Source organism: Canis aureus, chromosome 19 (genome assembly GCF_053574225.1).
Source record: "Canis aureus isolate CA01 chromosome 19, VMU_Caureus_v.1.0, whole genome shotgun sequence".
NCBI classification, from domain to species: domain Eukaryota; kingdom Metazoa; phylum Chordata; class Mammalia; order Carnivora; family Canidae; genus Canis; species Canis aureus.
In genome coordinates, this window is record NC_135629.1 from 47836989 (window position 1) to 47849085 (window position 12097).

The 12097-nt window shown below is 50.4% G+C and overlaps 1 protein-coding gene across 2 annotated transcripts in view; it reads right to left on the reverse strand.

The window, feature by feature from the left end:
- Positions 1-2722: 2722 nt before the first annotated feature.
- The window catches only part of CYP4F22 (cytochrome P450 family 4 subfamily F member 22), a 68591-nt gene continuing 59216 nt past the window's right edge, over positions 2723-12097 (reverse strand). For both annotated transcript variants that reach the window (XM_077859587.1, XM_077859585.1), the window contains exons 7-13: positions 9236-9503; positions 8161-8227; positions 7921-8050; positions 6503-6636; positions 5540-5604; positions 4852-4934; positions 2723-4482 (exon numbers count right to left, since the gene is read on the reverse strand). In XM_077859587.1, the coding sequence (XP_077715713.1) occupies positions 4305-4482; positions 4852-4934; positions 5540-5604; positions 6503-6636; positions 7921-8050; positions 8161-8227; positions 9236-9503 (925 nt within the window). In that variant the 3' untranslated portion in view covers positions 2723-4304. The remainder of the gene's footprint in view (positions 4483-4851; positions 4935-5539; positions 5605-6502; positions 6637-7920; positions 8051-8160; positions 8228-9235; positions 9504-12097) is intronic.

Here is a 12097-nt window from a genome sequence, read left to right on the forward strand (position 1 = left end):
GGAAGCCCAGGCAACCCCATGGAGAGACCCACCTTGAGAGGAACTAAGGACCCCAGCTAATCGCCAGCAGCAAATTGCCAGCTGCGAGAATGAGCCATGTCGAGGAAAGTATTTATAACAACCCTCCCTGGATCACAGTCAGTACCATGTATGTGTTTGCCCTTATTTCTCTTATTTTATAACAGAACAAGGACACGAGCATCAGCCAGGAGCCTTGGGTGTCTCTGGTGCACATAGGAGGGACTTGGTCGTGAATACACACTCTTTATTCCCTTGGTCCTTAGCAAGGAAGTTCCCACTTGGGGCACCTGGAGCTCAGTCTCTCTGGGGAGACGACAGGAGAATAGGCACCTGCCAGTCATTACTCAGGGCCACTGCCAAGGGCATCGTTTCTCCAGAATGTCCTGCCTACTGCAAAGGGGTGGAGTTTGGACAGTGACCTGATGTGGACACTCACAGTTGTTCAGTGAGTGGGGTTCTCTCTCCTCTCTTCCCAGTACACCCACACGCAGTCTCACACACACTCTCACTCACTGATACATGTACCCTCACTAAAGCACACAGGCATGCACACTGTCTCATGCACACATATACTCACCCACACTCCACGCTTGCACGCGTACACTCACTCACATGCACACATAGTCACTCACGTGCGCACATCCACACACGTGCACATGCCCATACAGTCACACGCACACGCGCGCGCGCGCACACACACACACATACACACTGGTCTAGTGGAGACCAGGCGCCCGGACCTTGTTGTCTCCGAACCGTCCAGCAGAGGGAGCCCCCGACACACTCAGGAGAGGAAGGAGACCCACAGCCACCCGGACCGGCCCAGGCCTGAGCGTTGGGAGAATCGGACACGCGGAAGCAGCAGGTGCCGGGGATCCACGAGCCTCATGCCTCCCCTCCTCCTTCCCTCACTCGCTCCCCATCACCCGCCGTAGCGGAAGGTCAACATGCATGAGAAGCATGATGAAAAATCCACCTGGCGAAGGAGAACCGAGGTGCAGAAAGGGCTACTCACGTGCGCAAGGCCACCGCTAGAAAGGGGCAGAGCTGGGGTTTGAACCCACATCTGTCGCCTCCCAAGACCAGGGTTTATTATTTGCTGGAGGAAGAGTAACCTCGGATGGGGGATTCCGGCCGACGATCCCAGCACAGGCCACTCCGAGACGTCACGGGACCCACACCGCTGCGGCCTCCAGCATCGCGCCTCCGTCCAGGCCTTGACTTCTCTCCACCCCCCACCCACATGAGCACCCACACACACACACCTGCCGATGCCCCCGATAGGCAAAGCGAGGCACCAGATGCCTGAGAGGTGAGCCACCCCGCTGACACCACGCTAGGAGGACATGGGGTGAATCCTCTCACTCTAGGGAACTTCGCTTCCACCTCCGTCCAACGAGAGGATGGCAGTGCCCATCTCATGGTAACAGTACCTGCGAGAATGCCGGGCGAATATTCGGGAAGGGCCCCAGGGAAGCACTCGGCCAAGTCTCAATCTCATTATGGTTATATCAACTTTGGAGACCTCCGGGATTGGTCCTTAAACCCCTCCATCTGGAAGGCACACAGGGTGGCACACAGGTGCACGCACACACGCACACGCACACACACACGCGGGGCGGGTGGGGGAGAGGGGATCGCACCAGCCTTGGGGCTTTTTAAGCAATCCTCTAAGTGCTGAGTGTCCCAAATGTGTATCACGAGGCCAGAACTCTCTCCGGAAGTCAAGAGCTGCCTATCCAACTGCCCACCTGACATCGCCAACGCCCTCTGGCCCACACTGACAGTGCTGATCTCATCGCCTCCCCCCCCCCAAAAAAAAGCCCTCACTCTCTTAAGCATCCTCCATCTTAAGGTGTCACTTCTCTTTGCAGGTGCTCAACACCCAAACTTGGGGTCCCCCTTTTCTCCCAAATCCACAAAGTACCAGCAAACCTGCCAGCGCTACCCTCATAAAGCGATCAGTCATCAGAATCCAAACACTTGTCTTTACAGCCCCCAGTTTCCTTGGAGCCACTGTCATCTCTCACCTGGACAAATCTGGTCACCCCATCTGATCTCCCTAGTCTCATCCTAGGGAGAGTCTCTATTCAACATAGCAAACAAAGACTGTATGACAAATCTTGTCGCTCCTCTATCCAGAATCCTCCATGGCTCCCTATGTCTGTCACAATAAAAATCAGTGGACTCCAAGGTTCTGTGGGACCAGCTCCCATCCCCTCCCCGCCCTTATCTCCTTCCATGCTCCTCCTCCAGCCACACTGGTCTCTTCAATGCCCCCTCAACACCCCAAGCTTGTTCCCTACTTTAGGGCCTTTGCACCGTATCCCTCTACCTCAAATACTCTTCCCCTAAATATCCACATGGCTCCTGCCCTCTCCTACGTGAAGTCTTTGTTGAAATGACCCCTTCTCGGTAAGGACTTCACTGACCATCTAGCAGTTGCTCCCCCCACCAGCATTACAGAACATCCCCCCACACACAGTTACCCAGCTCAGTTTTTTCATAGCACTTATCACTTCTCTCACATGGGCCAATGCAGTCACCCCATCTGGCCTCCCTGGTGCGACCCTTGCTTTCCCACTTAGCAGCCAAAAGAATACTATAAGGACCAAAGGACAAATCTGTCCCTCTGCCCAGAACCCTCCCATGGCTCCCCATTTCTGTCACAATAAAAGTCAAAATCCTCCAAGACCCCATGTGAATTTACTTATTTATTTGCTTATTTATTATCCATCATCTGTTAACACTCCCCCACCCCGGCAACAAATGTCAATTATATAAGGCCTCAAATACGGCCTGGCTCACAGCAGATGCTCAATAAATATTTGATGAATTAATACAATTATTGTAGACACTGCCACCGCCCCATCTCCTGTATCATTATGTCGGGGACCATGCTGTCTTCAGTTCCCCCAGCCAAAGACGTGGGAATCAAGCTTACCTCCTCCCTCACCTCAGCCCCTGTGGCTTGATAGTCCCGCCTGGGACCTCAGTCTCTCTCTTCCCCAGATTTCCAGTCCCCAGTGCGCCCCCACTTCCAAGCCACCTCCCTGCCAGCCCACATTTGACCATGCCCCCTGCTCCCATGCCCTCTGCAGCTCCCTATTGCCCTGAGTGTAATGCCCTGAAGTGAGATGTGGCCTCTACTTTCTGGCAGTTGGCCCCTGACCAACTTTCCTCCATTCTGCCCCCTTTTCCAGAACCAGTCACCCCAGGGTGATGTTCCTCAAGAACTCCATGCTCTCCTTCCCCTGGGGACATTGGCAGATGCAGTTCCTCCTGCCTGACATGCTCTCCTCTCCCTTGTCACCACTCAGCTTGTACCCTCACTTCAGCATCCCAGAAGCTCTCCCTGAGCCACCCCCTGTTGTGTTTGCAGAGCACCAAGGGCCTCTCTTTTGGGGCGCTTGTCATGATTATAAATAAAAATACATATGAAATATTTGTTCAACATCTGTCCCCTGTTCTCCTGAGGGCAGGATTTGAGCCCCGGCCGCGGCCCTGGCCCAGTGCCAACAAACAATTAATACGTGGTCTGCTGACGAGATAAATGTATGCACAAAGTGTCCCAAAAAGCTTGAGTTTATGTCTGAGGGCGAACGGCTTCCCAGCCTCCTGGCCCATAGCTTCCCTCACATGCCTCCCAACTTCCCCGGGGACCTTCGTTTCCTTGCTGGGCTCCAAGGGAAGCATCTGGCGGGGCTAGGGGGTGGACGCTGGGGGGACGTCTGCATCCCTTGGTTTTGTTCTACAAAAATCAGAACACTCAGCAAAGGGCCTCACAGCCAGGGAAAAGGGCAGAGGGTTGTGAAGGAGGGTCTAGGTTTACAAAACAACAACAGAAGCATACATCCGAGCCCTGGGCTGCAGCCTGGTGCCAGAGGAGTTCACCCACAGCAGCTGGGAGCCTCAGGAAGGTGATGCCCTGCCCGGGTTCAAGGCTCTAACTTCGGGCTTCAGCTCCCAAGTCTTCATCTTGGAAGCCAGCCGGGACCCACAGAGGGGAACGATCCTGAATCCCAGAGGCCTTAGGGGTCGGGTCTCAAGTCCTGGAATCCCCCTCCAGCAGGAGAGCGGGAAGGGCGCTCAGGGGACTGGACCTGGACCTCAAGGGGCGGGACCGGGTCGCCGGGAGGCGGAGCCTTGCCGGTACCACCGGGCTTCTCCCCAGAGGAGCCGAACCTGAACTTCGAGGGGCGTGGTTTCTGCCCTCAGGACCTTGGGGGCGGGGCCTGGGCCCTCGGGGGCGGGGCCTGGGCCTCTGTGGGCGGCGCCGGCGCTCAGGCCCGCGGAGGCAGCGGCTCCACGTTGAGCCAGATGCCGCTCTCCGTGCGCAGGATGAGCTCGGGCTTCCGCCGCACCTTGCGCGTTCGGTCCACACTCAGGCGGAAACGCAGCAGCGTCAGCGCCACGGCCACGCGCATCTCGGCCATGGCAAAGCTCTGTCCGATGCAGTTCCTAGAGGAAGGGGGACGGGGGCGGGGCTCAGGCCTGGAAGCGGGGAGTCCCCGCGTAAAGGACCTCCCGCTCTGAGCCTCAGTTCCCTCATCTGTAAAATGGGGGCAGTGGCGTCATAGAGTCCTTGGGAGCACATACGCCCAGAACTCAGGGCCTGGCACAACAGTAGCTGCTCAACACCCAGGGATACTATCGCAGAGTCTGATTTGGGGGAATCCTGGTGCATTGGAAGCATGAACTGGGTGCTGGGTTGGCAGAAAGCACATCTGGGTGGGAGGTGGTCTCTGCCCCTGATCTGCACATCCCTGACTTTCCGCCGGCCTCAGCGCTCCTCCTACGCTTGGCTTGGACTGGGGGAAAGAGAATTACCTTGGTCCTGCAGAGAAAGGCACATAGGCCAGTGGGGAGCGCTGCTGTGGGTTGTCCGGATCAAACCGATAGGGGTTGTACACCTAGACAGGATTCGCCTGCGGGTGAGTCTGGGGGCTTGGCCCAACCATCCCAGCTTAGCCCCCACCCTACAGCTGGACAGAGAGAACCTCGCTACTATCCAGCCACACTCTCTTCTTTCCGTTGTTCAAGCATGCCAGGCTCATTACAACCACAGGGCCTTTGTACTTCCTGTGGAACAGGCTTCTCCAGGCTCTTCACACTCTTCAGGTCTCGGCTTAAATATCTCTTCCTCCACAAGGCCTTTCTTCACCATTTAAGCTAAAGTGCCCCCCACCGCACTCCAGTTTATATTTCCTTTGTACCCATATCAATATCCACGATGATAGCTTTTGCTTATTTTCTTCCCCTGAACTTCACCATGAGCTCCATGAGGGCAAAGACAGTGCCCACCATAGAGGCTGGCACACAGTAGGCTTTCAATAATATCTGTAGACCTGATGAATCAACAGTGAGTGAGTAGGTGGGGCAGGGGCACTCAAGCTCTGCATTCAACCAGGCCATCTGTATCCCTGGGGAGCAGGGTAGGGAGGCCTCACCTCTCCCCAGGACTCCCCTTCTGAGAAGGAAGAAGCTGAGGGAAGGGAGAATTGAGGCAGGGGCTCACCTTGGAGTCAGGCCACACTGTGGGGTTGTGGTGGGTCCCATAGATGCTGACCAGGCAGATAATTCCTGTGGGGAAGGTGGGGTCAGTAGGGCCAGTGGCGCTGAGGGGAACCAGGGCCTTCTCTGAAGACCTCCTCCTCCCTCCCTTGCTCTTCCTGGAGCCATGCTGTTCCCATGAGCCAACTGCTACCCTTTCTTGCCCATCCTTCTCTGAAAAACTCTGCTGCTATGTCCACTCTCCCTGCTGCTCCATAAAAGGTCCCCATAACCTTCTTTCTAGCTGTCATGCTGGCCACACAGGGATTTTCTTATTCACATACCTGACACTGTTCCTCCTCAGCTCAAATACCTCCCATGGTTCCCTACTGTCCTGAAGATCAAGTTCAAGTGCCTCAACCCAGCATTCCAAATCTTTCACTACCTGTACCCTGAGACTCTGCTCCATAAACATGCTCTCTTTCACTTCCAACCTCCAAGGCTCACATCTCATATTTCCTCTTCCAAGCAGCCCTCCCTGCATTTCACCCCAGATAAAGTCATCACTCTATTTTGGGCTGTTCCAGCCCATCTTTAGCCCATCTTTGACCCCACACGACTGGGAATGTCTATGCTCTGCTGTGTCTCCCTCAGACTAGGTGGTACTCAAGGCCTGGTTCTGGGAACAAGGCCTCTCTAGATCTCCAGCATCCCTTGGGCTTAGTGTCCAAGGGATATCTGGCAACTGAATGAAACCATCTTTCCCCTACCTGAGCCCTCACAGGGCCCACCTTGCCATACCCACTGTTGTCTTTCCACCTGGACTCACCCATCTCAGTCTCCCCATTACACAACTGGGTCTCCTCCCTCATCCCAGAAGCCACACAGAGAGACACCCAATCTACAGGGAGGGTGCACCTGGGGCAGGCATGACCAGGCTCCCATAGGAAGCAGAGAAGCCCAGTGACTTGAAGGACATAACGGGCACCTTTGGGGATGATGCGCCCATCTGGAAGCTTGATGTCCTCCGTGCAGCGGCGGGAAACCAAGGTCACTGGCGGGAACTGGCGTAGGCTCTCCTTGATGCACATGGTGGTGAAGGGCAGCTGGGTCAGGTCATCCCTGGGGAGCATAGAACATGGAATGGTGGGTGACTTCAGGCCAGACCACAGCAACACTCACTTCCTCAAACAGGCACACACACACACACACACACACAAGCACACACATGCATTCAGGAGCAACGTGCAGGAAACCAGTCTAGGGTCTCAGACTTGTCCCATGCACATATCACTAATCCTCAGCATGCAAAATATCTGACCCCCAACCAATCAGAGCAGCACCCACAGGCTTCTGCACACCCAGCATTAACCCTTTAACTGATGAATTATGTGGCAGTCAGGGAATAGCTGGGAGTGGTGCCAGGATAGTCAGGGGACCCAGGGCAGCAGTAGTTTACCAGCCTGTATGAATCAATTTCAATATTTAAAAACCCATACATTCTCTCCTATGCTATTAACTTTTTTTCATTGTATTCCAGGGTCCCAATTTGGATTAATTAGAATCCTTGGTCCATGATCTGGATCATTTTCTTTCTCTTTCAAAAAAACGTTATATCGCTATGGTAAAGGGCAAATGGCACGCCTGGCATAAAAGTACCCATAACCTAAACACCACTGGGAAAACAGAAGAGTTATTAAATTCTAGCTAGACCCATCTCCTGCCCAGTCCTCAGAACCTGAGCCATCTTCTGCCTTCATTAAAAAGGCAAATTCACAAGGAGTTGAAGATACGATGGCACCCCACTGAGTGTCTCTCCCAGACATCAAAATCTAAAAGGTGAACACACTGAACAGAAAAGAGCTTTCTCGCTGTCCGATGCTATTTAAATGCTGTTTTCTTTTAGTCATCCAGAATCAGCTCTACATGGCACACATCTGAAGTAAATTGGATTATTGTTCCTGACTCTTCACTCTCCTCCCACCTCCATGTTTGAATTACATACCCCATGCACTTTGCATGCGATTCTGCAGTGCCTTCTACTTAGGTGAGTGGAATGTATGCCCTGCCCCATTTGTGGTTGACGTGGACATGTGACTTGCTTTAGCTAATTGGAATGTTACAATGCAAGCAGAGGTTTTAAACTGTGGCTCTTTGTGCTTCTGGAATCTGCCTTGAGAAGAATGTGCCCAGGGTAGCTGCTGGTTCAAGGAGAACGAGGACACATGTGGAACAGACCTGAACCCACACATCTGTTTGGATACTACCTTATTCAACAACACCCAGCAGTAGCAAGAGTAATATACAGGTAAGAGCAAGAAATACGTGCAGATCAGAGCAAGAAATAAAGGCAAGCAAGCTCTAGACTCAACCTGCCTCCCATGACCCCCCTGACCCCAAACCAACCACTCCAACTCCTCCAGCTCCCGGCCTTTCATGACTTCTTGGATCTCCTCTCGGCACTTCTCCTGGTACTCTGGATACTTGGCCAAGTTGAATAGCACCCATGAGAGCCCACTAGACGTTGTGTCATGACCTGGAGGTAGAGGAGGAACTCAAGTGGAGGCTGTCTAAAGACAGAGAAGATGTGATTTTCAGACAATGGGATCCCTCCTGGCCTCCCCCAGCCTCACCCCACATCCTCACCTTCAAACATAAAGGTGTCCGCCTCAGCTCGGATGTCCTCATCTGACAGCTCCCTCCCATCTTCATCCTGGAGTGAGTGGGAGAGGATGTTCAGCCCACTTCATCCCACCTTCCACATCCTAGGGCTTCTCTAAAGTCAAGATATCTGCCCCTCTCTCAAGCCAAGCTGTAGGGGTAAGGACTCCAGGCAGATAGAGGTAGGCAACTTGTCTAAGAAAGATGGAAAGTGCGAGGAAGAGTCAAAGATGAATAGAATAAGGGAGTTTGTATTTCTTGAGTAGCTACTGACACCATGCAGCCTGCTGGATGCCCAACAATGATCTGAGATCACGTCTCATGACTGCCATGTCATAAATGGGGAAGGGAAGGCTCAGAGGGAAGAGTCAGATACTAAGGTCAAGCATCCACTAAGCAGCAGGGCCAGAACTGAAACCCAGGACTGTTTGAATCCAGAACCCAAGCACTTCTCAGAAATTCCACAGAAGCAATCTCTGCAAGCGTCACATTTCTTCAAAGTCCTGTTATTTCATCATGGTAAGTACAGTGGGCAAAACTGTGTCTCCCCCCATACCCGCCACCATCAAGAATTCTTATGGTGAAGTCTTAACCCCCACAGGGCCTCAGAATGTGACCATATTTGGAGACAGGGCCTTTAGAGACTTAATTAAATTATAATGAGGTCCTTAAATTAAATTATAATGAGGTCCCTAGGGTGGGCCCTAGTCCAACATGACTGGTGCCCTTAGAAGAGGAATTTTACACAGAGACACAGAGAGAAGACAAAGCGAAGATATATGAGAAGGTGCCATCTACAAGCTAGGGAGAGAGGCCTCAGAAGAACCAATCCTGTCAGTGCCTTTGACCTCAGACTTCTAGCTTCCAGAACCTCGAGAAAATTAATTTCTGTGGTTTAACTCACCCAATCTAAGGTAGCCCTCGCAAACTAATACAGTAAGTCTTAACGTGTGCTGCATCGGCCCGCATCCCAGATCTATGTTACTTTGGATGTGGATCATTTTACATTCACCAAGGGGCCGTCCTGGGCAGGGCTCCACCCTTCAGGGTCCAGCCTCACCCGGGCCAGGAGCAGCACATCAATGAAGTCCAAGGTCTTGCCCTGCTTGCCCTTCAGCCAGGTCTCAGCCCCCTGCTGGCGTAGTGCCTGCCGCCGCTCCTGGATGACCTCCGTGGTAAAGCGGTGTACGGTGTCACAGGCCTGCCGGAAACGCCGCCCATCTGCTGTGAGGTAGTAGATGAAGTCTATATGGTGATGCAGGCGATACTGGCGCCGGACCACCAGGGCACTCAGCTCAATGATGGCCGAGATGTAATCGCTCATCTTCCTGTTGGGGAGATAGGGGGAAGAAGAACATGGGCCTAGCCCTTAACACAAGCTGCTTTTCCCCGTGGATAGGTGACGGAGAGAGGCCCTGTATAGATGATATTGTCTTAGTTTCTTGTATTCTTTATGCTGTGCCATCTGGGGCCTTGCTAACTGGAGAGACACTGCCCCTCCCAGAACTAACTAGTTCTTAGAGACAGCCGATGATTCATCCAAGAGCATGCTTCATATCAAAACCAAACAATCCAGATCCTTCCTTTACACTGAAATTTATCACACTGACCCTCTATCACCAGGCCTTAATCACCCCAGGGACAGGTACCAACACCTAGGGACAGCCCTGTATCCTCCAGGGCCCTCTAAAATTATTCAAAGTAGCCAATCCTAAGCCTGCACTCTGCCATACTGCTCCTTCCTACAGAAACCACAAAAAAAAAAAAAAAAAAAAAAAAAAAAAGACTCCTGCCACACTTTCTCCTGACTGACACTGATGCTTCCCGGGGTAGTCCTGAGTGGTGTGGCACGCCCCCTCCTCTTGGAAACTATAAGTAACAAACTAATTTTTTAATGCCAATCATGTGATCTGTTAGCCTCATACCTAAATAGAACCAAAATCCAGGTACATTTTAAAACAGGCCCAAAGGATTAGGACTTCCAAACAGATGTAGCCTATAAAGAATAAGAATAATGCCTACAAAGCCACAGAATGGGAGAACTCCTGTTCCTGGTGATAAACTTGTATCTAAAACATATAAAGAAAAAAAAATAAAAAAAAATAAAAAAAATAAAACATATAAAGAGCTCTCAAAACACAATAATAGACATATAACCCAACTTAAAAATAGGCAAAGCATATGAAGATGTATCTCCAAAGAAGATATACAAATGGCCAAACAGCACATGAAAAGATACTTCACAGCACTAGCCACTAGGGAAATGCAAATCAAAACCACAATGAGATACCACTTCAAAAAAAAAAAAAAAAAAAAAAAGATACCACTTCAACTACTTCCCAACTAGGAATAGCTAGAATTAAAAAGACAGATAATAATAAGTGTTGGCAAGGGTGTGGAGAAATTGTAGTCCTCACATACTGTGCAGGTAGGAATATAAAATGATGCATCTACTTTGGGGAAAATGTCTGACAGTTCCTCAAAGGCTAAGCAAAGAATTATCACATAACCCAGCAATTCCACTCCTAGGTACAGACCTTAAAAGAATTAAAAACATGTGTTCACACAAACACTGATACATGAATGTTTACATAATAGCCAAAAAGTGGAAACAACCCAGATGTCCATCAACAGATGAGTGGATAAACAAAATGTGGTGTATATGGTAAATGGACTATTACTCAGCAACCTAAAAAATGAAATTGACACAGGCTACAGCATGGATGAATCTTGAAAACATTATGCTGAGTGAACAAAACTAGACACAAAAGTCTGTATCATTCCATCAATATGAAATTTCCATGATAGACAAATCTGTGGAGACCGGTGGAAGATGTGTGATTGCCTATACTGGGAGAAGTGGGAATAGGGGTGAGTGATAAAATGTATAGGGCATGTTTTGGGTGAAAATATTTTAAAATTGATTATGGTGATGGTTATACAACTACGTGAATATACTAGAAACTATGTTGCTAACTAGAGAAACTAGAAATTATGTTTCTAGTATATTTACATAGTTGTCTATTTTAAACAGGGGGTGAATCATATGATATGTGAACTACATCTCAGTAAACCTGTTATTAAAAACACACAATGATAATTCTAGGGGCATCTGGGTGGCACACCTGGTTAAGCATCCAACTCTTGGTTTTGGCTCAGGTCCTGATCTCGGAGTCATGAAATCAAGCCCCACATCAGGTTCCACACTCAGCACAGAGTCTGCTTAAGATTCTCTCTCCTTTTCCCTCTGACCCTCCATCCCCCACCCTGTATGTGCCTACTCTTTCTCTCTCTCTCTTTCTCTCTCCCTATCTTTCTCTCAAATAAATAAAATTTTTAATGAAAAAAAATAGGGGATCCCTGGATGGCTCAGCAGTTTAGCGCCTGCCTTTGGCCCAGGGCATGATCCTGTAGTCCCGGAATCAAGTCCCACATCAGGCTCCCTGCATGGAGCCTGCTTCTCCCTCTGCCTGTGTCTCTACCTCTCTCTCTCTCTCTCTCTCTCTCTCTCTCTCTGTGTGTGTGTGTGTGTGTATCTCATGAATAAATAAGTAAAATCTTTAAAAAAATAAAAAAATTTAAAAATTAAAAAAAATCCCTGGACAAGTGTGCAAGGGGCTGTCCTTGGTCCTGAAGTATGCTTGTTTTCATATATTTGTCACAGACTGTCATTTTCTTGTTTATTTATTTGTACACGGTTACTGCCTTTCTTCCCACCATGTAAGTTCCAGAGGAGCAAGACCTTGTCTATTTTGTTGACCACTGTATTCATAGTGCCTAGTCCAGGAGTGGTGGTTAGTAGGCACTCAGTAAATATTTTTGGATTAATTAATTAACCAATCACTAAGGCCATCCCCACCTTACCCAACTGAAGCATAACCCTACAAGCCCCAGAGTAACAAAGTCAGCAGCATACTACTAA